Here is a 27,982-nt window from a genome sequence, read left to right on the forward strand (position 1 = left end):
AAAGAATCCACACTTGGTTAGCATCGAGGACAATGCTTCTTTCAAGAGTGGGGGCATGATACACCCTTGATATTGGTGTATATAGGGTTATGAATAGTCAACTTGTGGCTATCTTAATCCTTAATTAAGTCATGTATCATTATTATAGTGTTATTTAGGTAGGTAGGTCAGCCTAAGTGTTATGTAGGGTTGTGTCTATTCAACCTAAGCATAATTAGGTCTATATAGGAGGTTGTGAGTCTTATTTCAACATCATATTGTGAAGTATTTTCTCATTGGAGATATTTGGAGGATGCCCCCTCGAAGTGGCCTACTACTCTCAGTTATTATCAAGTGTTTGAATAACATTTTATATTATTTCTTCTATTGTGCAAGTTATTTCATTACACTTTTCGCTTTAATATAAAAACTAGAAAGATTATTTCTCAACTGATCTCCACCCCCTCTTTTGCAGTGATGGTTAATGGGACCCCTTCTGATTTCTTTAAACCTTCTAGGGGTCTCAGGGAAGGTGACCCTCTTTCATTGATCCTTTTTTTCATTCTAGCAAAACATCTGGGAAGACTAATTCATGACAAAAGGAGCAAAGGGGATATTGTGGGTTCAAAACCTTCTCTGGTCCACTAATTTTCTCCCATCAACAATATGTGGATGACACCATTTTAGGGGGAGAGGCTTCAGTGAAGGAAGCTAGACATGTGAAGAGAATTCTCAACGCTTACTAAAGCCACTGGTCAACTCATTAACTAGAGCAAGAGTTCAGTCTTCTTTATTAGCACCCCTGTGGACTAACATAGGAAAATTATTGGCATTTTGGGTTGTGACATTCGATCTCTTCCTTCTACTTATTTGGGGCTTCCTTTGAGGACTAAACCTCCTGACCTCTTTTGGAATAACCTCATTGACAGGTTTAATAGAAAACTGGCAAGCTAGAAAGGCATCACCCTAAGTCAAACGAGGAAAGTGCTTATGATCAAATCTACCCTGTAGAATTTGCCAACATATGCTTTAAGTCTTTTTTCTATTCCTACAAAAATGGTTGATTCTTTGGAATCCATTTAGAGGAATTTCCTGTGGGTTGGTGCTGAAGGAAATAAGAAGTACCCGCTGGTGGCTTGGGAGAATATTTGTAGACCCAAAAAGCAAGGAGGGTTGGGGATTAGGAATCTGAAATAGTTTAATAGGGCGCTTCAAGCTAAACAAATATGGAGGATTTTCAACTCCACAAGGGAATGGAGGGATATTTTTAAGGACGAGTATGCAACTAATATTAATTTCAAATAGTTCATTAGTAGGGACCTTGACCCAAGGGGTTTTAACATCTAGAATGGCATTTTGAGAATGAAGTGCTTAGCCATTGAGAAAGCAAAATGGAAATTGGGCATGGTGAAGATATAAACTTATGGCATGATGACTAGCTAAGAAAAGGGCCATTATAGAACATCGAGCCATTTAACAGATGGGAAAATTTATGTATGGAAAGATATGGCTATAAAGTGAGTGACTATATGGATAACAATGAATGGGTGAATTGGATTGAGTTGTCCTAGGAGCTAAAGCTGCTAATGAACATGATAAGGCATATTCCTCTATCACCCAACAAGGATACCATTATTTGGGGGGTGACAGAGGATGGAAACTACATTGATGCCTCAGGATACGAAACTATGCAAGATAAGAAAACTACTCTTGTTTGGGCTAAAGCCTGATATCCTGGCCTTATTCCCAAAATCAACATTTTTTTCTAGATAATGCTAGAAAATTGTATCTTGACAGTGAAAAACCTCACCAAGAGGGGGAATCTGATGCCTAATAGATGCATTCTTTGTTAAAACTATAGTGAGAGCGTGGATCATATCATTATACATTGTCACTTCACTAGAGATAGATGGTCTTATTTCCTATCTTTCTTCAAGATGACCTAGTGTTTTCCTAATAACACTACAAATCTCTTTGAATAATAGCACCTAGGGGCTTATGGCGATGTGAATAAGGGCTTGTGTGAATGGACTTTGCCTCATGTATGTTGGGGAGTGTGGAAGGAGCAGAACAACATATTTTTTAGGGAGAAAGAAACTAATGCTAAAGTTGTCTTCCACAAAATCTTTAACGCTCTGTTAGAAAACTACAATACTAATAAAGGTCATAACCCTCTTCCAAGCACAAAGGAAATTGACAAAAATAAGAGGGAGGATTGCAGATGGACTCTTCCGCCTGAGGGTTGGTGCAAAGCTAACTTTGATGGAGTTTCCAAAGGCAATCCTAGCAATGTTGGGGTGGGTGGAATCATTAGAAAGACCCATGGAAAAGGTATTGCAGCTATCTTGGCTCCTTTGGGTATGCAAACTAGCCATTATGCAAAGGCGTCTGTGGCTCATCAAACTCTCAAATTGGCTCAAGACACGAGAGTTAGAAATCTATGGCTTGAAAGAGACTCCAAGAATATTATAGATTGTCTTAATGAGAAGAATGAGCTAACATCTATGATTGTGAATATTATTAAAGAGTTCATTCGGATCCTTAAGTCTTTTGATAATATATACGTGGCTCATGAGTGTAGGGAAGCCAATCAAGTGGTTGACAAGTTGGCCAACTGGGTAGTCAAGAATGATGAATTGAAAACATGGAAGAATGGGCACAATATTTTGTCAGAAATTTGTGAGTTGATAGAAAGGGAGAGGATCCCGAGCAGATCAAGAATCATTAAAGGTTGATTATGAAAGGTTACATGTTATGGGAATTGTGCTGGAATATGACATGTAAGTACAATAGCCAAAGCATGAAACACATTTTTTTTTCCATCATCGCACTTCGAGGCTCAATTTTGGGTATCGAGTACACAAAGTGAAAAGGTGTTTTGTGAAAACAAATCATATTAATAGGAAATAACCTTCGAAGCACATCACTACTAGAAGCAAAGCTTGTACAAAGAAAAAAATCATGGTGGGGGAAAGACATAGGAGGGAACTTGAGGATGAAACAAAGAAGTGGTGTTGATGTTTTAAGGTGTGGAGCATTTTGAAAAAAGGTGACATTACCACTTTCATTAAGCGGCTTCATGGGTGGAAACCCTCTGTTACACATAGTATGGTCAAGATCTAGAATGAGGGGAGTGTTGAGATTGATGGAGTGGATTTCACAGTGATAGAGGATGTTATATCTGTAGTGACTAGAATATCCATTATTAGAAATAAATTCTATAGAGATAGATGGATTTCTGGGTAGGTAGTGATTAAATTTACCAAGGATGTGAAGGAAAAGAAGGCTTTAGTGAAGAAAAGCACCTGCTATCTGTTGAGCTCTGTCAAGTCGCTATCAAGTTTTGTGCTGACGGTCATCATCAAGTACATTGCCCTCGACATGAGATTTGATCGCCTCTACACTCACCATTTTGTGCTTCTTAACCACTTCATGTACAGGGCAAAGATTTTTATTCCTTATTTCCTATATTCCTCTATTAATGAGTATATTAATGACTATAGGGAGAAGCACATAGGTAATCATACCTTCCATGAGGGGCTTTTGCTATTAATTTATGAATTTTTTAAGGCTAGGACTATAGGGAAAGAAATTAAGAATAGGCAAATAGGGAAGGAGGGTAAAGTTGACTTGGATGAGTCAAGAGAGGATTATACCCCATCTGATACCGAGGACAACCAAGACATGCATTCAAATACGGAGGAGGATGCCACCCCACAACATGAAAAGGGGAAAAAGAGAATCAAAGTGGAGAAAAATGAGAAAAAGGATAATAATGAACCTAAATAGGGCTTTGAGATTTTGTATGATAGAGAATATAATGAGAGGGTGGAGGGCATGGACATGGAGGGAGACAACACTGATTGGGAGGAAGATAATCTAAGAGAGGAGGAATGTAAGGAGAGGACGAGTGGAAAGAGAAACATCACTATTAAGATGCATGCCAACATAGAAGTGACTAGGAATATGAGAAGCAAGGGAGTGGGGAAAAGAATGAGCAGGAATTTGAGGAATTTGGGTCCAGCCAGTACACATGTATGATTTTAGGCAATAATAGGGAAGTGGTTTGGAGAAATTTGAATAATATTTCTATGAGGATGGGGCTCAAGAGAGAGATGATCAAAACTCTAGTTAAGGAGAATAAGAAGGGTAAAATTCAAAGGGAGGAGTTGATTGACCCTGCCCTTGTTATTTTGAGTGACATCACAAAGGAAAAGCCTCGGATGAATGTGCTTAATAATGCTAAAAACAATGTTATTGATAGTTATTGAACCACTAAATGAACTTTCCATGAAATCTAGGAACTCAAATACAGAGTGGGTAGACTTGAAAGGGATAATTGTAGCATGCAGAATAGGAAAACAAAAGGGGAAAAGGAAATGGATAATAGAGTGGAGGAAGTGAAGAGTAGAGTTCAGACTATGGAGGTAACTCTCTAGAGAATTGTTGAGCAAAGCCATAACATTCTAAAATAATAAAATGACAACATAAAGTTGCTCATAAACAAACTTGAAGAACACATGGCCAGTAAGGAGGATGACCAATCTCCCAATAGTGGAAAGGATGAGACTCTGGAGGATGGTTCGAGAAAGAGAACTAGATCCAACACAAAGAAAAATGACATCCAGGAACTTGAGAAAGATCTTTCAGACCTAAAAGAGGTGGTTTGGAGAATGACTGAGATGGAGATTCGGGCTATGAAAATCCTTAGAGAAATTGCTTGAGCCTTTCTCTTGGCTTTTGGACCTATCCTAGTTTTTTTTGCTCTGCTTCCCTATTTATTAATGTTTTTTCTTGTTTTGTTGTGGGAGGTTGTTGTTTCTGTCAGGGGATTTTATGTTGATGATACAATAAGCGCTTTATCTATGTTTTTCTTTTACTATTGTAGGGTTTCAGGACCCCATTAAAACCTATTTTCCTTAATAAAAAACATAAAGTGGGGGGTCCACTATTTTTGAAGGTCATAACATCAATATGATTATGCACATGGACCCTTCATTCTTAGAAATTGTAAGCAATCACACAACAATACTTAATTTTCAGTTTAGAAAACTTGGTATTTTCACAAGTCTTGGCACATTTTTTGAATTCAAGATTAAAAAAGGAAAACTTCAAATCAACAAAGACATGCCTAATTTTACATTGGTTGAAAACACTGAGAATTAGTAGCAACAATTTGTAAAATTAAATCTAAGGGTGTGCTCTTATTCTTATGGTTGGGCAATGAGGGAGATTAAAAAGCCACTAACCTACCATTCTTTGAAACATTTCTCAAGAAATCATTTTCAAACACACCCACCACCAAGATATCCCCCTTTCATGTATTACACAAGGCAAATAAGCTCAATTAAATCAACTCATGCCAAGAATTTGACTGCTACAACCTTCACATTAAGCTCCACCATAGTTTTTAAATCACTCAATAAATGACTTTACTTACAATGCTCAGGTTCATTTCATTGTGGGGTTCCAACATAGAGGCTGAAATAAGACCCATGTCATTACTGGCCATCCATTCATTAAATTGGATAATATTTAAATCATTTAAGAAGTTTGTGTCCTTTAATCTTATAAAATAAACTCTTCGAAGTTTAAAAGAAGGTAGACTCTTCGCTAAGAACAAAGCTATCAACTACTATAAGTTCCATTGAATGAGAAAATAGACCGCAGTTGCACTATTTCTTACTTACTATATATAAGGTGATAATTTGACAGTAAGTAATTGTATCATCTCAATTTCACATTTTATTTTAACTATCCAAATTAATCTATAACCCAAACAAGGGGTCCAATAAGCTTCAGTGCCATTATGTACAAAATAACTGCTTATTGTATAATGCAATCATGTAGGAAAGGATTTGTTCATCTAGAAAGTTAGCTCCCTACATAATTGAAACGAGAGCATTTTTACAAGATTCAAAGGCCAACACAATCACAAAGAAATAATGCCCCACGCGCTAAGCCTTGGATATTTCAATAGCTCTTTGAATGCAATACCAATTTGAGAAGCCTCTTAAAACACAAAAATATCCAAAATGTAGGTCCCTACCTGGTGGTTTAAGAGATTTAGATTGATGTAAGTGTTTTTTGAGGCACAATTCTCGAGTTTCTCCTTCTCATCTCTTATGTGCAATGATCTAACCAACTTCTCCAACCTCTTTAAAAGTCAGAATCAATTTTTTCCCAATAAAATACTGATAGACAAAACAAAAGTGTGTCCTTAGCTTCAAGAATTCATTTCCAGGCAAAAAGATTCCTCGGGAACACTATCATTTCCTCCTTAAGAATTTAATTATGAACTCTTTATTTTCTTTTGTTTCAAGGAGTCATTTTTGCTTTATTCCTACAGAGTCCTAGAAAATGCCCCCACCTATTATGGATTGTCGCTGCTTCATTCAATGACCACTCACTAGGTAGCTAATTTCCTCCATAAAATGGGGATGTGTTATTATTTTTCATTATTTTTTCATCATCTGGGTATCTGATATCAAACACGTTTGTGACATTTGACACATTTATGATGTTTGACAATTTTTTGGTCATTGTGTTCCATAATAAAAAGCATATCAACTTAATTAAAATATAATTTGGTTTGAATAAGAAATTCTCATTCACTAATTTTTTACTAGAGGAACTAATAATCGATAATGTATAATTCAACCTCTTAGCTGGGATCCATTTCAACAATTTTCCAAGCCTAGAGGAAAAGCAAGGAGCACGAATCTACCTTCCCAATGAGTGTCTCAGATTTTTCTTTTAAACTACAACTTACGTTATCCATTTCTCCTTTATTTATGTGTTGATGTTACAGAAAACACTCTAAACCAAACACACAAACCACTTTTAGCGTAACCATCACCTGACAGTTTTTGGCATGAGACTTGGTCAAGATGAGTCAAAGGGTAAGCTAACAGTAATTTTTCATGAACCCAACACTACATATTCTAATCGGGAGACTAGGAATAAGATTTTGTTTCACCCAATAGGTAGAATTGGTTGCAACAAGAATTATCATCCATTGGGCCCAATGTTGAATGCCTTTTATTAGGAGGGTGCAACCAATTTATGAGAGGACAAATAGTCAAGCACATAACTCCATTTCCTATGGACAACACATGGTTTAATAGATGTGTGAGAGGTTGTCATGTTGGATTATCTCCAAAAGAAGGCAGTTAATATAGACAAAGAGTTGATATTGGCTACTGCAAAACAATACAAATGGATTTTAAGGTGTAGACAGACTAGGAAGATCAAACAACCATCTAAGATTCATCTTGCAATGATTTTACCACGTGTGAAAGGAATTTCAAACAATATCAGACTATCTAGTATGGAAACAACTATGATGGAGGGGAAGGGGGTTGAAAGGTTACAAAATCTGGTAATATGAGGTGAGCCTACTAGTTTGTTTACACAGTAGGGTGGAATAGTCACAATGGTTAAAGCAGACAACACAAAGGAATCATTGGACGATAATATATGCTACAACCCAACCACTACACCTCTAACATGGTGCCCATAACTATATGTGTAGGAAGTCATGGACTTGAAGAATAGGCTTGAATTTGTAGGAAAGAGGAATTGAGAAGAAGAGAACAAAGTATACGAAGCAACTGAGTACACAAGTAACATAGAACAGGAAAACAAAACTCTAAAGGAAAAACTTGCAAGCATGCAGACAAAAATGGAGGAAGGACAACAAGAGTAAGAAACCATAATACATGAACTTGAGCATTGGAGACCTATCAAAAATAAGGGGTCAGTTCTAAAAATGTAGCAGATATAACTCAAATCAAGAAAAATCAAGTAGCTATGATGGATATAGAAGCTAAAGAGTCTCAACTAAAAGCACAAATTGAAGAAGAGAGATCTTGGTCTCAAGTGGTTAATAGATCAACAGTCAAATAAAAGAAGATTATTGAACAACAAGTAAAAATGCAAATAAAATAATAATAGGACAAGCAAGGTAAAGTGGCTAATATCACAGTCAGAGGAGTGAAAGGTTTCGAAGAAGTGAGAAAACATACACCCTAATGAGGGATTTTCTTAGAGATCAATTGAAGTGGATGTGTGGCATTCAATAGGAAAACATGATTGGCCAATGGTTGGATAAGGGGAGAGATAGGGATATACAGGTTACCCTGAAAAATATAGAAGACAAGAACATCATTATTAGAAATAGAGGGTTGTTTAGGGGCACAAGGTTTAATTTGGATGAAGACAACCTTTTCATAGCAAGAAGAATAATGAAAGGAATGGGAAAAATTGAAAACAACAAGAAATCATGGGAAATGGGCTTGTTTGAAGAACATGAAAGCCCAAATTAGTGAACATTTTTTGAAGGAGAAATAACAATTAGGGACCCCATAGGACTGCTTAAGTATTATAAGTTGGAACTGTAGAGATTATCCATGGACAAGAAGTCCAGGGGTGAGGCTCATTGTAGAAGAAACATATATTATCATTCTTGTAGAAACATGTGAGCACGAAGGTTGCAAAGTACCAATTTTTGAATGTTACAAACAAAATTCAGTTTGGAATAAAGGAAATGATACAAGTAAAGGGCATGGTGGGATTACGATTCTAGTTCATGAGAGGTGGTGTGACATTGTTAAATTTGAGAAAGAGGACCCAAATAAATAATATATTTGGCTGCAAATACCAGGGAACAAAATTAATTTCAAATTACCTGCATGCTACTTTGCTCCACAAAACTTGAAGTTCTACGAGAAGAAAAAACTAGACAGTGAAGATCCCTATGCTTCATTGAAAAATGACATTTTACAGTTCAATACCATTGGAGATATAATATTAGTGGGGGATTTCAATATTAGGATTGCTAGTAATCAATCCTGGCAACTGATTGACAGTGAAAAAGTGACAAATAATCCTCTATGGCTGAAAGAAGGTAGTGATAGGCTCTAGAAGAGAGCCTTTGAGGATGACAATTGGGATGTTTCTCACTCTGGGTCTGAATTACTAGGGTTGTGCAGTGGGTTGGATATGGTTATTTGCAATGGGTTGGAAAGATGGCCAAAATCAGGGGGTATTACGTGCAAGACGTATAATGGCCAAAGTGTGGTTGACTATGAAATATGCTCACAAAATCTTATAGCTAAAATACTTGACTTTAACATTGGTGTTTGCCTCATAGAGACAAACTTCGACCACATGCCTTTATGTTTTAAGATGGACCTCACTTCAAACAACTCACACAATAAACATGATACTCATGTGCAAAAGACAACTAATAACAAAGGCAAAATCCTTTTAACTCAAGAGAACAAAATCATTTTCAATGCAATACTTGAACAACAACTTTGGGAAAGCAATAATCTTTTAGATAGTGACAAGGCTAATGGGGTAGGGGAATCGATTCATAACAGCTAGCTAACCATTATTATTCAAAAGGCTTTAGCGGCACGTAAAAGGCCAAACAATAAAAAGAGGACTACTAATACCTTTTCAACAAATCCTTGGTATGACGAGGAGTGCAAAGCAACAAAGAGAGATATGGAAGGGAAAGAAACTAACAAAGAGACCAAAAAATGGTATACCAAACTTATTCGCACCAAAAAAGTAGAGTATGTTATTGCAAGAAGGTAACTGTTAATATCTTTGGGAAAGCATGACTGCAAGAAGTTTTGGAAATAATTACAATAAGAGAGAAAACAAATAAATAACAACATTATGAATGTGCAATGGCTCGAGTATGCAAAGATGCTATATAGGCACTCCCAAGAGGAGAACAACCCTCCCAAGGTGAATACTTTGAAAGAAATCTTCACAATTGATGATGTCAAAACTGGGATAAAGAAATTGGCAAGTTGTAAAGTAAGTGACATTGATGGGTTGCAAGCTGAATTTATAAAATGGGGAGCAAAAGTCCTTGCGCCTTATACAAAGGATATTTTCAATCACGTTGTTTGCAAGGGTTTCCCATTAGATTGGACTACTAGTGTGGTTATCCCACTTTTTAAGAGCGGTGATATCAACAATCCATCCAACTACCACACTTATTGTTAACCCACTTCTCGAAAAACTTTTTGGTAGCAAGATAGAATGTAGAATCAACAAATGGGCAGAAAGTGAAGGTAAAAGAGCAAGAGAGAAGGCATGTTTCATATCCAAATACTCCACCATTGACCATTGCATCACTCTTCGACACATAATAAAGAAAGTGTAAGACAATCAGGGGGAAGAAGCTTACTATTGTTTTGTTGACTTCAAGAAAGCCTTTAACACAATGCCTAGAGACAAGTTATGGAACAAAATGAAAGAATTAGGCATCCCAGATGAATATAAAGCAGCAATGCATAGGTTATATGACAAAGTCAGATCCAAAATCAGAACTAGTGATGGTATGTCCAAATGTTTTGGGAGTAAGCAAGGATGTCCTTTATCCCCTACCTTGTTCGAGCTATACATCAATAAACTAGAAAATTGGTTAGATAACTTAGAGGGGGAGGGTGTTCAGTTGCAGGGTATGTGGTGAAGCTTCTTTTGTACGCCGATGATCTTATTTTGATAGCAAATATGACTCAAGGATTAAGAGATTATTAAAGGGCCTTAAAGAAATTTTGCCATGAAGTTGGGATGTAGGTGAATATTTCAAAAACCAAAGCCATGATTTTCTCTCTAAAGGGAAAGGAATATAATACTACATTCCTTTTCAAAGGTAGCTCGCTAGAAATTGCGAAAGAATACAAGTACTCTAGGATTGACTTTCATTATAAGCTCAGGTGGGAGACTTTTAGAGCGAAAAGGATTCAATGGGGTTGGAAAGCTTCAGTTTTGCTTCACAATAGATGCATGACAACAAAACTATGAGACTGGAAAACTAAGAAGACTTTCTTCAACTTGCTAGTCACGCCAACGATCCTTTATGGTTGCAAAGTGTGTTGGGGGGGGGGGGGGGGGGGGGCAATGTGATTGTAGGCAAATAGAGAGAATTAAAAAACACTTAATCACAAGTAATCTCAAAGTCAAATCTTCCATTCTCTATGAAATTCCAATGCTTTTCCATTAGAGGCTTCAACGATAATTTGGTTACTTAGCTACTTAAAAAGGATGAAAAACAAGCATGACCATCAGCGGCTAAAAATTGTGAAAGAAGAAGCTCTTAACTGCAGGAAGAAAACTTGGATGAAGCAAAACATTAAATGGATGGATAAATAGAACATCAACATGCAGGATTGTCGGAACAATAATGTGGTCATTAAAAAGTTTGTTAGAGAGAAGTTTCAAAGGGCCACATGGAATAGTAATGTTGGCAGAAAAAAGACTTATTATATTAAATAATTCAACCCAACCAAACGTAATGGCGAGAAAGCATACTTTGGGGCTGCTATTAAAGGTAAGGCAAGGTTGTTATTGGTTTAGTTGAGGACTTGATCCCATCACCTTAGGTGTGAGATAGACATATGGAAGAGGTCCGAAGAGGCTTGGGAGGAAGGATATGCATGTTTTGTAGGATGGGAGCTATTGAAACAGAATGACGTTTCCTCTTTGAGTGCACAATTTACGACAACATCCAAACTTACCATGATTTCATCGAAAAGACACAACATGGATAATTTATTTGAAGTTGACAAGATCAAGCAAATGACAGAGTATTTGGTTAAGATCCATGTGAGAAGATTGGAAATGGAAAGAAACACAAAATTTGCTTAGCGCGTTCTACTAGTGGCATAGCCTGGGCTCGTGGACGTCCATTCAAAAAAACACGGCTCATTTACGTTTTCAAATTTAGGCGCTAATGTATTCATCTGGCCATTACTGATGTACCATCACGTGTCAAGCGAGGCCAAACTTTACGATGGACGATTTTGAAGCACCCAACTTTTCTCTCGGGCTCGATTTCGAGTCACAGCCACCTTCTTTCTCTCTCGGCTTCGACCTCGATCTGGATTTGGAGATTCCGCCTGCCAAATGCCAATCTTCGGACATCATTCACATACAGGACTCGCAAGAGTCTTCAGAACGCGAGCCTCAACGAGCCGATCCGAACCCTGGATCTGATGCTCCCAAGAATCTTGAAGATGGACTCTTACATTGCTCCAACGAACGTGAACCGCTTCCCAAACTGAAGAGACTCAGAAGAGGTCCTCCCGTGAACGCAAATGCAACCGATTTTCACACACCCGCCGCTAAGATTCAGTCTTCCAGATTTGATGACGACGGCACGGCAATAGATTGCGATGACATAGAAGATTTTTCAACGGATGATGATTTTATGACAGGTTAGCCGAGTTTTTGTTTCGCTTCTTGTTTAAGTTCCGGGGGGTGAGTTTGGGTTAAGTGTTGAATTTCAAATCTGGATTGCATTCAAACGTAAATCAAACTCTCCATTTCCCCCCAAGGTTGTACGTTTCTTGCTGTAATGAGATGAACGACAATTTGGGTGAGATATCATGGTTGTTCTCCATGACCTGCGTAGTAAAATGCCTTCCTCATTTGAAGCCCACAGGCTAGTTGAAATTTAGCCAAAATTGCATATCTTGAGAATTTAAGATTGCGAAGGTGTGTTATTCTCTCAGATTTAGGGTTTGCAGGACATCTTATTAGTATCACCTTTTCAAATGTAGTTCTACAGCCATTTTTCCTGTAAAAGAAAATCTTCTCCGTACGCTGTGAACGCACATTTGTAGTACTCCTCGGACACCTTTCTTGTCAAACAAAACATCCTCTTAATATCGTGAAATGATAAATCTTCCCAAGAAATTTGTTCTATGCCAAGGTATATTATTTTCTCATTTGATAAGAACCATTCTTTTCAGGGCGATTAAGAGTGTAGTTGCCGCTCGGCAGGGCAGCAGCTATGCAGCCATGAAAACCGTTCCCCATGCCAAGGGGAAACACTTGGTTTATTTATCAAAAGTTGAAAACGTTTTTTTTTGGCTGGATAGCCGCTACCGCTCGGGAGGGGCACATGTTCTATCAAGTTCACTCACTCTCCTAACTTTCGAGCAAATTCTGAACCCAGAAAAGAGCTTTTATGCCAAGATAAATCTTATAAAACTTTCGATTTGGTTCCCATTTGTTAAATTTATCTTATCTCTTCAGTCTCCTCTCCCACCTCCCCGTTTTGCGTTACCCTCGGATTGCTTCCAAAGAACTAGGAGCACAGCTTCCCTTTCCTCAAATTCACCTGTTATATTTTGGGAAAATATTAAACACGAGGACAGAGCTCCTGTGCCAAGAAAAATGTTATCTACCTTTGTATTCTCTCCCCATTTTTTTTTTTCATTTGGTACGTCTTTCTTCTCCCTGCAGTCTCCTCTCTCACATCCCGTTTTGGGAAACCTTCTACTTGGAAAGAACTAGAGACATACCTTTCCTCAATTCAGTTGTAATTTCCACACAAGCTCAGTGCGACATTTTACATTATGGCAATTTCAATCCGTTGTATATCACACGATCAGAACCCAGCATCTTGTTATGGAAAACCCCTATACTTCTACAGCGCATGCTCATGGTATTCAACAATCTCTTCCATTTTTATGCATTGCAGTTTGATTCTTTGATTTCAATTATTTGCCAAGGAAGAAAGTTCATAATTTACAAATTAAACATAAATTGCAAATATTAGCATTAGTCTTCCTTTCCTTTATCTGCTTCTGTTTTTAACAGATATCAATTTAATGTAAATGGCCTTAAGAAAATGGGTACCTTTACCAAATTATAATACTTTGTTTCTTTGCAGATGATAACAAAAGCTTTAAAACCCCTGGAGTACAAACAAGTAGCAGCGGAAAACTTTCACTATGTGGCCGGATAGTTTCGAGGAGCCCATTATCCCAAACTGCTAACCATACACCATCAACTGCTGGAAATGCTAACTTGTCTATTGGAAGGTCTGGTGAAAAAGCAACTAGCACGCAAAAGTTTTGCTCATTTGGTAAAATCCGTAAACTTACAGGCAACTTTAATGATGAAGAAGACAATGCCATGTTTGGCACAAGCTTGGTTGCATCGGGTGAAAGAGCAACAATAGGGGCCTCTAATGTAACTGCAAAATCTGTGTTTTGCAGCCCGAAGAGTTTTGAAGTTGCTAAGTCTTTTGGAAGGAGTGCCCCTTCTCAAGATCCGTGTAAGCATTTTAATGTGATCCCAAACAATAGTTTGCCTTCACCAGCCTTTGATGAGTTTTGTGATGAATACTTCAGTTCTCTTAGGCCAACCAATAATGTTGCTACCAGTGAAGGACATGATTCTGTTGTTGATAGCTCTATGCCATTGTCTTATCAATATTTTGACAATGAAGATGTAAGGGTTCAAAGGCTAATGCGCCAGCGGTTGCAACATTTTTTGCCTATCAGTGCCATTAAGCGAAGTGAAGGGCAGGGTGCAGAACAAATAGAGATTGATTACTTGTAAGTAGTACTTCGTATTCTGTTAAACTAGTTAGGTTATACTTTATGTGTTTAGATCCTTGCATAAACCTTTGTTTGAATTCACTTAAGATTTCAATCTATTCCGGAACCAGAGCAACTTCAGAGAGTACTCTAGCGACTAGTTCTGTTGCTGCATGCCACTTCTATCTTTGTTATGATATTAATTGATGTATGAAGATGTAAATCCCCTCAATAACGACCTGAAACACATTATAAATACTCTAAACAATCTAATTCAATACAGAAAACAAAATGAGTTAAATATCAAAATTAAGCAAGCAAAAGTAGAGAAAATTCTTATTGAAACTTGCAGTATAATTGCACATTATGTGCCAAGCCTATTGGCTTACATCATTCCAATCAGATTTGCATGTCTGTTCATGGACCTGCAATAATGGTGTATTTGCAGCTCAAATAGTTTCCAAAAGCCTTCCTTCAAGCTCCCAAACTCCACCTTCAAATCCGTATATGAAACACAACGTGCTCCCCTTTTTCTTCCACCCCTTCCATTTTATTTTATTCACCCTAAATTATGTCCCACTTGCCTCACATTCAAATGTCAATTTGGAATCTCCATTAAGAGATCTTACAACGCCTCTTACAACATGCTAAAATCAGTTGGCCTTGTAAAACCGCCTCACTCGAACTTGACTCTCAAACTTAGTCATGCAATTAAATTACCAAGAATTTGAATTTGAATTACAATTGGCTCCATTTTTTAAAAAGAGGGGTAAAAATTTATTCAATCAAGTCCAAGTTACAGAGCAAAGGCCAAAAGCCCAAAACAACACTACAGACTCCTGTCTTCCAGTAACAACTAATCAATGATCTTACAATACTCAGAAGGTAACTCATCCCTACCACTAATATCCCATCTACCCACATTCACTGAAGCCCACTTTGACAAACAATCCGCCACTTTGTTCCATTCACGAGGGATATGGCGAAAGGAGACAAAGTCGAAGAGATTACAAAGACTAAGAATTTGTCTGGCCAAAGAGGCAAGTTGCCAACTAACATCCTTCAAACTCTGTTTGCTTAGCATATCAACAACAATCTGAGAACCGGACTCACAGATGATCTTCTCCCACCCTAAAGAGCATCCGTGCTCAATAGCAATCTTAATAGCAAGGGCCTCCATCAGATTATTAGAATGTTGACCCTTGTAAATAGAGAAGAGAAAAACTGCATCACCCTTATTATCTCTACCTATAGCCCCAATACTAGCATGACCAGGGTTCCCTCGAGAAGAACCGTCCGTATTAATCTTCAAGGTCCCAGCTAGGGGAGGAGTCCACCTCCCATCCCTACAAACCTGCTGCTTAACATGGCGAGGTCTTTTTCCAAGAGTGCATCCCCGATTGTTGTCCCCTAGGTTCAGATTCCTCACAATAACTTGATCACCAGGATCTATAGAAACAAACATATCACACTTAGCAAAAATAGTCTCCTGGAGCCTATTAAGAATCAACTTCCATAGTTGAAAGCTTCCTAATTTGGAATCACAAAAAATTCTATGGTTTTTTTCCAGCCAGAGGTTCCAGAGAATGAAAACCGGTCCAACCGTCTAGGCAACTTGCAAGAAAGAAGTCTTTGCTGGAGGTCTGCCCAAGCTTTGCCAAAAATCAATTAGAGAGGTAGTATGAATACAACCATGACACCAAGTCTCCCACCATCTATGCCATATCTCTCTTGAAAAAGGGTAGAGAAAAAACAAGTGGGAGGCACACTCCTCATTGTGCGAACAAAGGAAGCAAACAAAAGGTCCATGAAAGCCTCATTTGGGAAGATTCTCCCAAGTGAGGCATTTCTTCTGAGCCAACAACCATAAGAAAAAATTACATTTGGGCCAAGAAAAGTTGCTCCAAACCTTCTTCCACCAGTGCACCTCTGTCGGACCATGTAGCATAGCCTTGAGCCACAGTAAATTTACCTTTTGGGCTAGGACTCCAAGCGAAACTGTCCCTCCTATAAAGGGAGCTACAAAACCTATTTTCCAAAGCTTCAGGAAGAAGAGCATGATCCTCATCGGAGCCACCAAGAGGCCACTCCTGGGGATCCTTCCAGCAAGTCACCTTAACTTGACCCAAGCGCTTGATAGTCTTAAAATGCTCCACCTTAAACCATCCAGCATTAGTAAACATATGGCAAAGGGGTTGAAGCTGGGGAAAGCTTGAGAGAATGGGAGGGTGGCCATCCCAAGAGTCCTGCCAAAACAAAGCATCCGATCCTCTGTTACAAATCTAGAAGAGACCCACCTTAACAAGTTGGGTTCCCTTCTTAAGAGTATCCCAAATACAAGAGCCTTTGCCCACCAAAGGAAGCCATGGCACATCAGAGCAATCAGCACTAGAAAAATACTTATGGGTAAGAATCTTGGCCCAATCTTGATCCTGATTGTTACACCATCACTAGTACAACTTGGCAGCCAAAACCGTAACAACAAGAGCCATCGATCTAAGACCTAGGCCACCAGCATGCTTCGGCCTACACACAGATTCCCACTTGACTAGGCTCCACTTCGAGGATAGAAGGCTACCCGAGCAAAGGAATTGCCGAGATAAAGCATCAAAGTCCCTCACAAACTTAGAGGGGGGAGCCTGGACACAACACCTATAAATGGGGAGAGATTGCACCATTGTCTTTAGTAGAACCACTCTCCTAGCAAAAGATAACCATCTGTAAGTCCAGTGACTAACCTTACTCCGAAATTTATCCAAAATCCCCTGCCAGTAGTTCCTTTGCTGAGCACCCAAGGACAAAGGGACCCCAAGGTACATCAAAGGAAGAGATCCGATTTGAAATCTAAGAATTCTAGCAATCCTGCTTTGAATAAGCCGAGAAGTATTACAGAAATAAATAGAAGACTTATCATCATTAATTCTCTGACCTGAGGCTTTCAAATAAGTATCCAAAGCTTTCCTGATATTCACTGCCTCATTGATTCTAGCCATGCCCATCAATCTGGTATCATCCACAAACTAAAGATGAGAATAGGAAGGACGATCATTTTTCCAGCTCCAACCTTGGATAAGACCCTGCCACACCTGAGAATTATGAAATCTGCCAAGAACCTCCACTGTGATAATGAATAAGTAGGGAGATAAAGGGTCCCCTTGCCGAAGTCCCCGAGAGGCACAAAACAAATCTGAAGGTTCTCCATTAATAAGGACTAAGAAGGAGGGCGAGGCCACACAGCTAAGAACCCAATTCACCCACTCCTCGTCAAACCCAAAAGTCAAAAGAATTTTCTGTAAAAACTCCCAACTCACTTGATCATAAGCTTTGGCCATGTCCAGTTTAATGAACATAGCTTTCTCCTTAGAAGTAGCCATAGAGTGGACAACCTCCATTGCTATCACAACCCCATCCAAAATTTGTCTTCATTCAACAAAGCCACCCTGTTCAACAGAGATCAAAGAACCAAGGAGTGGTTTGAGTCTCTTAGCAATCAATTTGGTGATGATCTTGGAGACAGCATTGCATAAGGCTATAGGCCTGAAATGATCCAACCGATTAGCCCCTTCCTTCTTAGGAATGAGAGCCAAGAAGGTAGAATTCAAAGATTTTAGCATCCATTTATTCCTATGTGATTCCTGGACTACATCTGGGAGATCATACTTTATTATCTCCCAGAATTTCTGGAAAAACTCAATCGGAAAACCATCTGGGCCAGGAGCCTTACCATTCTTCATATTAAACACAACTTTGTCCAATTTAGGTAGCAAGACAAGGCTTAAGAGGGCCCCATTCATCTCAGTAGAGACGAGGTGAGGGATACAATCCAAAATGTCCTGCTCCGCAGTCCCAGTAGAAAGATCCTCCTAAGTAAGAAGATTAGAAAAGTAAGTTGACAGCTTCCCTAGAAATATCTTCACAAGAGAAGATCTGAGCTCCATCGGATGAGACAAGAGAGGAGAAAGAATTCCCTTGCCTCCAGGCCTTAACTTAGTTGTGAAAGAAAGCAGTGTTCCTATCCTCGTCCTGAAGCCAATCAACACGGGATTTTTGCTTCCAGAAAATCTCCTCCCGAAGCTCCCATTCTTCCAGTCCCTTAAGAGCCAATGACTCAACTTTACTTAGGTCAGAAGTCAACCCTTGGTCACGAATCTGATGGGTAATATTATCCAGCTTGGTTTGAACAGTAATCTTCTGAGCATGTAGATTCCCAAAACACTGTTTATTCCATCTCTTAAGCCCGTACTTCAGATGTTGAAGCTTCTTACTGAAAGTGAACATGTCCGTACCATGGGCAAGCTTCCCCTCATACCACCAATCTAACATAAGGTCAGGAAGAGACAACTCTCTTAACCACATTAGCTGAAATTTGAAAGAGGGATTTTTGGTGACCCTATAAGAGGTGATGGAGAGCTTAATAGACTAGTGGTCAGAGCCCCTCCAATCCAAAATTTCGGAATTGGTGATCCACTTGTCATTCATTCAGTAGTAGGAAACTAGAAATCTGTCAAGCCTTTCTGAGATAGCTTCATCACCACTTCTCCGATTATTCCATGTAAAGACACCATTGGTTGGCTTCACATCAATGAGATTCAAAGAACCAATCATATCCCTGAGCAGATTTGAAGCCAGGTCCAACCTAGCTAATCCTCCTCGTTTTTCATCCAAACTAGTAACAGCATTAAAATCTCTAGCCATAATCCATGGGAGATAAGGATCCAGGAACTGGATGAATCTAATATGAGCCCATAACTGGGACTTTCCTGAAAAATCAGTAGGAGCATAAATATTGGATAAAAGACACCTTTCTCCAGTCTCAAAACTAGAGGCAACCAAAGAAATGGAGGACCGATTGGGAAACCACCATAGTGGGGAGACTTTTCGTGGGTTCCAGAAGCAAGCCACTCCCCCTGAACTATTCAAAGCACCCACCCCCTGCCAAGAGCCCTGGTGCCAGATCCTCGAAGCACAGTTAGCCAAACTATCCATTGTAAGCTTAGTTTGCCAAACCATCCATTGTAAGCTTAGTTTACTGAAAAAAGACCACATTAGGAGATTGAGACTCAATTAATTTGCGAACAACCTTTTGTTTGGGGATGTTGTTCAATCCCCTTACATTCCATGACAAAACAATCATTTATGGGGTTGGGAGAAATGAGAATTGATGGGTTTTACAGACTCAGACTCAACCAAATTTTCGCCCATTATCTTCACCTTCTCTTGATTAGTCTTCTTGCTACTCTTTGACGATTTATCTAAAGGCCCCTTTTTGAAAGATTTCTACTGTATGCCCAAGATAGGAGGAGCCTTATTACACTTTGCAGAATTAGAGGTCCCCTTAGGCGTAAGAGGATCAGGAGCCACCAAGATTGAGCCCTTCGAACCTTGTGACCCTCAAAGGTCTCCAATATCCGGAATAAGAAGTGGCAACTCAATATCCAATTGCCCATCTTGTTGGTTCCTTGGGGATAATGTTTGATCCTCCTTCTGCATATCTTCAACTGGAATTTCATGCTGACCTTTGGCCCTAGAAGAGAGCTCAACTGGATTACCTTCCTCTTGGACCAAGTCTTCAAGAGCATCAAACCTATTAAAGGTGCCATTAATCCGCCTGTCCGTCCAAGTTCTCTTCTTACCCTTGCCTTTGTTACGTGACTTAACTTGAATAAATCCCTCACTATCAACAGGTTCATTAGATAAAGGGGCCTTTCCCTTGTCCTCCCTATGGGGGCCGGAGGCAGCCAAGGAGGGGGACGTATTCCTAGGACATTTGCAGTGTAAATGACCATATTCATGGCAAATTTTGCATCTAAATGGAAGGGTCTCGTAATCCAGTTGTTGGATCCAGGAAGAAGAACCCATGCAAATCTCCATAGAATTTGGAAATGGATTATTTAAATCAACTTCTACACAAATATGGGCAAAGGAAATTACCTTACGATCCTGAGTTTGGGTAGCCGAATCCACAAGTTTTCCAAGAAGCAAAGAGATTGAATGAAGGATATCTTCCCTTTAAAATTTCGGAGGAAGCCTCAGCAGACGAACCCACATCAGAAATCGTGAGGGGATCTCCTCAGCAGAGTTGAATCCCATATGCCAGGGCTTAATGAAAAGCCCTACCTGGTTAAAGAAATAAGGGCCTCCTTCAAATGCCTTATTCCTGTTTGTCATGCTCGAAAAGCTAACCATAAAATAGTTATTAGTTGCTAACAAAATCTCCATATCTCCTTCCGGGTTCCACACCCAACGTGCCCAAGAATCTAGTATAGGCAAAGAAAGGCAAAGGCTCAAAAATTTGCAAATAAGAGCATGATTGCTCTAGTATTCAACATTCTTCGAAACTTGCTCTGGTTGAATAACCAAAACTGGCCGGTCCTTTGATCTCTGCAAGCATCTGTTAACTTTTCTTAATTGCATCATCCCTTTTGGAGAGGAATCACCTTCCCCCAGTTGGGATTTACCATTCAGTGCCTTATTATTAGCATGCAGCAAAAAAAGACGGCTCAACCATCTCCATATCTCCGCCTGAGAGCTGAGATGAGGCAATACCATGGTCCCCCATTCCACAATGGACTGGGACGTAGCAAGAAGGAAGGGAGATGGAGTAGAAGCCCCACACTCGCAATGAGCCGCAAGTCCCCCTCCAAGGACACATCCAAGGCGGAATTTGAAGCAGAAAAACCCATCTATGGGCTTGAAATCGGCTAGGCCAGCTGCCCAACCAATGGACACCCTCAACGAATGCACAACAGCTCCTATCGCAGCAACAAAGACCCCCCAAACACCCGATTAGCTTCACAAACTCCCAGACACCTCCATCGCGGATCAGGCAGGCCCTAGCGCAGACCGAAGCTATGCTTGCAATCCAAATAGGATCACAATTGGCTCCATTTAAGGTACATGTGGGGTCCACATTTTGTTAATGCCCACTTTGTCAAATTTTCTAATTTCGACAATGTTAAATACAACAAAAATACACAAAATTACAACAATAGGTCTACAAAGTCATGCCAAAATGTTTTAGAAAATATTTGGCTTGCTAAAAACTTAAATGATAGGTACGCCGAAAAGATATTGAAGGTCAAATAAGGAAATGATTTGGTCTATAATTTGTTCAAATTCCTCTCAAAAGTATGATAATCATGCTCCATTACTATAAAAATTAACCTTTGACCTTGTCACAAACATTACACTGCAATCATAAATATAATCATAATCTTAAATAAGATCGTGACGTCAATTGCAAACACAACCCCAACCTTAATCATGACATAAGCCTAAACCACTACCCTAATGCTAACTTTGACTATAAAAGTAATCATATTCCTAAATCAAACCTCAATCCTATAATTAACCCTAGCCCTAAGAAAACATCATAACTCTAACCATAATACTATTGATGAAGGTATGCTTTGATACCACTTGATGAAGGGGCCACACCACCCTACCAACGCATAACCAAAAATGCAAGATCTGATATCAAATCACAATTCTTTATTCATAAAACAACTGTTACATGCAATGTGTTGAGTTGTAAGGCCTTCTTGGTTAGGGCTAAATGCAATAGCAATTACAATAACAGTTCTGCAAGATCCCTCAAGATCCAACCCATACACTAGCTAGTCTAGATCCACAGTCTGGTAGAAACCTCCAAGATCTCAATTTGTGCTTGCAAGCTACCAAGCAACCTCCTTGTTTCTAAACCGCAGCTACTAGCTCTTCTCACAAACTCTATCCAAGATCCAAGTGTAAATTGCCTTACATTCAGTGCTCTGTCCACACACTCACAACTCCACCACAATCCTGCTGTAAATTGCCTCACATTCAGCGCTTTGTCCACGGACTTAGGAAAACTCACCCTTTAGCTTCCTCCTTCTCCCCAAGCTTCTACTAAGAAGAGATCACACCTTGAATCTTCCACACCTTGAAGTCTTCACTCCTTCCAGCTTGATTAGAAATGCTCATATGCCTTGCTTAAGTAGACACTTACCACCCAATGCATGATTTATTCACAACCTTCTAGAATTCTACCTACATAATATCCACAGCCTTCTAGGATTCCACCTACACAATATCCACAACCTTCTAGAATTCCACCTACACACCTCGATAAATGGAATGACAACCATTTTTATTTTACTTTTCTATTACGACACCTATGCACCTTGAAAATAGAAATTCCTTTTTTTTCTTTTTCTCTTTTTTACCTTATTTTATTTTTTTATTATTTTTCCTTCTATTTTTGTCACTTTCTCTCTCCTCCACAATTTAAAAAAAAAAAAATTACCATGCAAGATGCTCCTGCATCAGACTCCCTCGGTAGATAGAAAAGTGTGTCCCACATTTTGACGCCAAAATAAAGATATATAACCATCTTCATTTTCACCAAAGGTTTCCACCTCAACAGGGACAAGAAAACCAACATGCAAATCATCCACATCTGCATCACTTTATCAAATGCCAGAATCTCAACCATCCAATCAACATGCTTACTCTCAGGAACAAAATGAACATAATACTGCATCAACAAACCCTCATCCACATCAGCAACTAGTGAATCCACACCAACAACAACAAACTCCACATCAACAGCAACAAACTCTACATCAGCAGCAATATGTAGATTTCCATCAACACGAGCCAAACTCCCAACACCAGCAATATTATTGCTCACAACAAGATGCTCTACAACATACAAGCCACCACCAACAACAACTGGATCATCCACGACCGAGTGCTCTGCAATCTCCATGTCAGACTCAACCAACTGATCATAAAAACCAATCTCCATCCCAGCATCAACAAGGTTAGGAATATCCTTAGCAAAAACCTCTAGTTGCTTTGTAGGTTCTGTATTAGGCTCCACAAATTGATCAACAAAATCAACTTCTTCCACCTCAATCTTGCTACACCATCTTCTCTCTCGAACAAGTCTCTTAATTGGCCAAACAACTCTCTTTCGGATCGGTAGACTCCAGCTCCACACGTTCACGGAATTCCTTCCTCACCTCATTCTTAACTCTATCAGCCAAGCTAGCTTCAAGCCGAGCAGTCATCTTAGAAAACCTCCTCTCCACTATATCATGGATATTCGCAATCATCTTAGGGTCCAATCCTCTTGGAGCCATCTACCAAGATCTTCGTAAACCCTTTGCAACAAATCCTTTCTACGCTCTTTGTGACAACCTTGAATTGTTTGCAACTCAGATCGCAACCTGCCACCTCGCATGAACAATTAGGAACCACATCACAAGTCCAGGACCACAGATCTGTAATCCACAAGCTCTCTACAATCATGCCTCAACAAGTTTAGTCTTCCATCTCCGCATCCATCAACTCATCTACAAGCCCTCAGATCAAGACCAACTCAGATCTACTTTTCCAACCCAAGTCCTGGTGCAAACTGCCTCAGCTTCGGCGATCTGTCTACACGCTCAGGAACTCCCGCTCCGATAAACTTCGCCCAACCAAGGTCCTGGTACAAACTGCCTCACACTTCGGCAATCTGCTTGTACACTTAGGAACTCCCGCCCTGATACCACTTGATGAAGGTATGCTCTGATACCACTTGATGAAGGGGCCACACCACCCTACCAATGCATAACCAAAAATGCAAGATTTGATATCAAATCACAATTCTTTATTCATAGAATAATTGTTACATGCAATGTGTTGGGCTGTAAGGCCTTCTTGGTTACAACCAAATACAATAGCAATTACAATAACAGTTCTGCAAAATCCCTCAAGATCCAACCCATACATTAGCTAGTCCAGATCCACAGTCTGGTAGAAACCTCCAAGATCTCAACTTGTGCTCGCAAGCCACCAAGCAACCTCCATGTTTCTAAACCGCAACTACTAGCTCTTTTCACAAACTCTATCCAAGATCCAAGTGTAAATTGCCTCACATTTGGCGCTCTGTCCACACACTCACAACTCCACCACAATCCTGCTGTAAACTGCCTCACATTTAGCGCTCTGTCCGGAGACTCAGGAAAACTCACCCTTTAGCTTCCTCCTTCTCCCCAAGCTTCTACTAAGAAGAGATCACACCTTGAATCTTCCACACCTTGAAGCCTTCACTCGTTCCAGCTTGATTAGAAATGCTCATATGCCTTGCTTAAATAGACACTTACCACCCAATGCATGATTTATCTACAACCTTCTAGAATTCCACCTACACAATATCCACAACCTTCTAGGATTCCACCTACACAATATCCACAACCTTCTAGAATTCCACCTACACACCTCAATAAATGGAATGACAACCATTTTTATTTTACTTTTCTATTACGACACCTATGCACCTCGAAAATAGAAATTCCTTTTTCTTTTCTTTTCTCCTTTTTCCCTTATTTTATTTTATTATTATTTTTCCTTCTATTTTCGTCACTTTCTTTCTCCTCCACAATTTAAAAAAAATAAAAATAAATTTACCATGCAAGATGCTCCTGCATCAACTATCCATGATAAAACCCTTTAGCCTCACTATATTGTGACCCTATATACTATCGTAACCCCAACTCAAGTGTAACAATAATATTAATCCAAACATTAAGCAATAATCTTAAACAAAATCATAACCTAAACAATAAATCCAATTGTAACATTTTAACCAATGTGTAAACCTAAACTCTTATCCTAACATTAACCCAAAATTGTAATCCTAATCAAAACTCTAACCCTAACCATAATTACAACAAAGATATAAATCCTAAACCTAACCATAATTATTATTCTAAACCCTGAATCTAATTCTAAACAAGATCATAACCTAAATTCTAGACCCAATCCTAATCCTAACCATTGCATTAACCTAAACTCTTGCCTCACCCTAATCGTAAATATTAATCCTAATAATAACCATGATACAAACCTTAAATCTAACCATAAGCATAATTCTAAACCCTAATCCTAATCATAATGATAACAAAAACAATAGCAATGATTCAAACCTCAACTCCAAGTAATATCCTAACTAAAATCCTATTCCTATTCCAAACCCTGAATTGTAACCCTAATTCTAAGCATCATACTAAGCATCATGTAAACCCTAACCTTTAGCATCCTTGCAAAAATAAAGACAAAAAGAAGAAAGATTGAAACATTAACATTAATTGAAATATAACTTCAAAACTAACCAAAAGAATATTATTATATGATTGATCATAAATATAGTTAAATTCTTAAATTAATTAATTTTTTAATTATATTTATAAATTTAATAATAATAAAAATAGAAATGAAAAATTATTAAATTAAAAAATTATTATAGTTTACATATTTATTTAAATGTTATATAATAATATTATTAAGATTGACATTTAATATATATAACAGTTACATCTTATATATTTAACATTTATTATATTAAACAATTATATTATATTTAATAAATATAATATAACATATAATAGTAAATATAATAATTATGTTGTAATAAAATGAAATTTATATTGTATTAAATATGGCATTAACTATATATTATATTTAATGATTTCTTAATAATTTCTAATAGTTAATGTTACAATCATATTGTAATAAAAATAAATTTTAAATAAAGTTAAAGAGAGACTAAATTTTCAAAAAAAAAAGATAACGTAATTGGTATGAGAAAATTACAACTAATTTTTTTACCAATCCAAGTACTTTTGGTAAGGGATTGAAATCATAAGGCTTGTTGCATTCGAAAGGTTAAATCATTCATAAAATTTTAATCACAAGTTGCGATGTCAAATCGTCATTCTGCTAATAACAGGAAGACCATATTTTCTCATCTATTATCATCCAAGTGTCTATGATTTGCATTCAATGGAAGTCACTAAAATAATAATAGTTTGACTAATTACAAGTCTAAAGAGGATCTGCCATATGAAATGGAGAACTCGTTGCCAATTTTAAAAAAGAATACATGGCAGAAATCATCTAATAAATATGGCAAAAGTCACAACTTAAAAAATCATATACCCACAGAAGTTGTCTGATGTGGCTGAAGTCCAAACAGAATAGTATTCCTATGACTCATGTCTTATCTTTTGCGATGAGAAAGGATCGGACGGTCAAAGACATTTCCATTGTCTTGCACTGCCCAGTGCTAAATGCTGACCATGGATGCAAATCTGAAGTTCGAGAACTTCATTATAGGTATGCCTTCGGTGTAAAAATCCAGCAAAGCATAAAATGTGAATCGTTTTGGTTGATGCTAATTGGCTCAGTGTACCAAGGATGCTTTTGCATGTAAATCATTCAGATCTTTTGTAATCTATTTCCCTCTTAATTCTACAAATTCTTTTCAGCAGGCTTAAAATCTGATTTGGATATTTCCTCATTTCAGAAGTATCCTAAGACTCCTAGTGAGTTGTTGAAAGCTTATAGAAATGTTTTAAGTAAATTTCAAAAATCTTCTAGTAGGCTTCAGGTGCAGTGGAACAGTTTCAATACCTTTCCTGCATTGGAGTTCATTTTTCTAGAATGTTCAATTACCCGACCTAGCTATTTCTGTTTGGAAGATTTACTTCAGCAGCTTCCAGTTATCCATTTTTAATCTTTGCACAACATTATTATTTGCATTGGATAATCGTAATAAATTTAAAACTTCATCGTCTCTCATGATGTTCTAATGATTTGGATCTCTGCCAACAAGGACTTTTTGAGCTACTCCAATTGTTTAAGAATATATCTAGAGGTTCAGAACGCTTGTGTTTGAGAGTTTCTAATGTAAGATTCTTTTTTCAAATTTTTGGAATGATTTTGAATTTCAGGGGCCAGTTTGGTGGCACTCAAGATGCAAATGGTTCAACTGGAGTAAATTTACAGGGTCAGGTCTCAAATTTCACTAAAAAGAAATATGCCCCGAGAAGTGCAAAAGGTTCAACTAGTGTAAATTTAGAGGGTCAGATTTCGAACTCAACTAAAAAGAAATCTGCTTCAAGAGGTTTGGCAAAGAGAAAGAGGCCTCCCTATCATGACAATGAAAACAATAATTGGACTACTACAAGAAATCGAATCTATGAACCAGCAGCTCCAAGAGATGCAGGGAAGAGGAGAGTTACTGCCAGTGGTCGGTGGTATACGGACCAGTCAGGCAGAAAGGTTTACAAACTTTTTTCCTTTCCTTTTTGGAAGAATCTTCTTGAGATTTATCATCTAGAAATTCTGTGCATATTCATTGGAGTGACTTGTTAATTCAGAATTCTTGCTTACCATAACATATTTTCCCTGCTGCATATTAATATTATAGATTTTTATTCTCAAAACAGTGCATCTAAATTTTAATGTGTTTTCCCATGCGATAATTGCATTTTAGTTATTTTTACCCCCTGTATTTATGTATTTGAATTTGTGATGCAGATTTATATCACAAAAGATGGTCAGGAAATGGCTGGTCGAAATGCATACTTGAGTTACAGTAAGGTATGCTGTATAGTATCAATATTCTTGTTCACAGATTAATAATATTTTTTTTGAGTTCCACTGATGTTCATGGTTGTATTTCGCATGTCTATACTATGAAGGTAAATTTTAGAATATTACTGCTTGCATCCTGCTACCTTGTATATGTAAAGATTATAAACACTCACTGTATTCCTAGTGTGCAATAGTTCCTTCTCAAGCACTTGTGCGCAATGAGCAAATGGTCATTGTAC

General features: G+C 38.2%; 1 protein-coding gene across 1 annotated transcript in view; it reads left to right on the plus strand.

Annotated features, from left to right (window-relative positions):
• Window positions 1-11,590: 11,590 nt before the first annotated feature.
• LOC149552715 (Rho GTPase-activating protein) overlaps window positions 11,591-27,982 on the plus strand; it is a 58,566-nt gene continuing 42,174 nt past the window's right edge. The window contains exons 1-4 of the mRNA XM_089788267.1: window positions 11,591-12,221; window positions 13,685-14,354; window positions 27,098-27,428; window positions 27,687-27,749. Coding sequence (XP_089644393.1) covers window positions 11,798-12,221; window positions 13,685-14,354; window positions 27,098-27,428; window positions 27,687-27,749 — 1,488 coding nt within the window. The 5' untranslated portion in view covers window positions 11,591-11,797. The remainder of the gene's footprint in view (window positions 12,222-13,684; window positions 14,355-27,097; window positions 27,429-27,686; window positions 27,750-27,982) is intronic.

This window comes from Cupressus sempervirens, chromosome 6 (assembly GCF_028749045.1).
Source record: "Cupressus sempervirens isolate cs-2001-9-10 chromosome 6, ASM2874904v1, whole genome shotgun sequence".
NCBI lineage: Eukaryota > Viridiplantae > Streptophyta > Pinopsida > Cupressales > Cupressaceae > Cupressus > Cupressus sempervirens.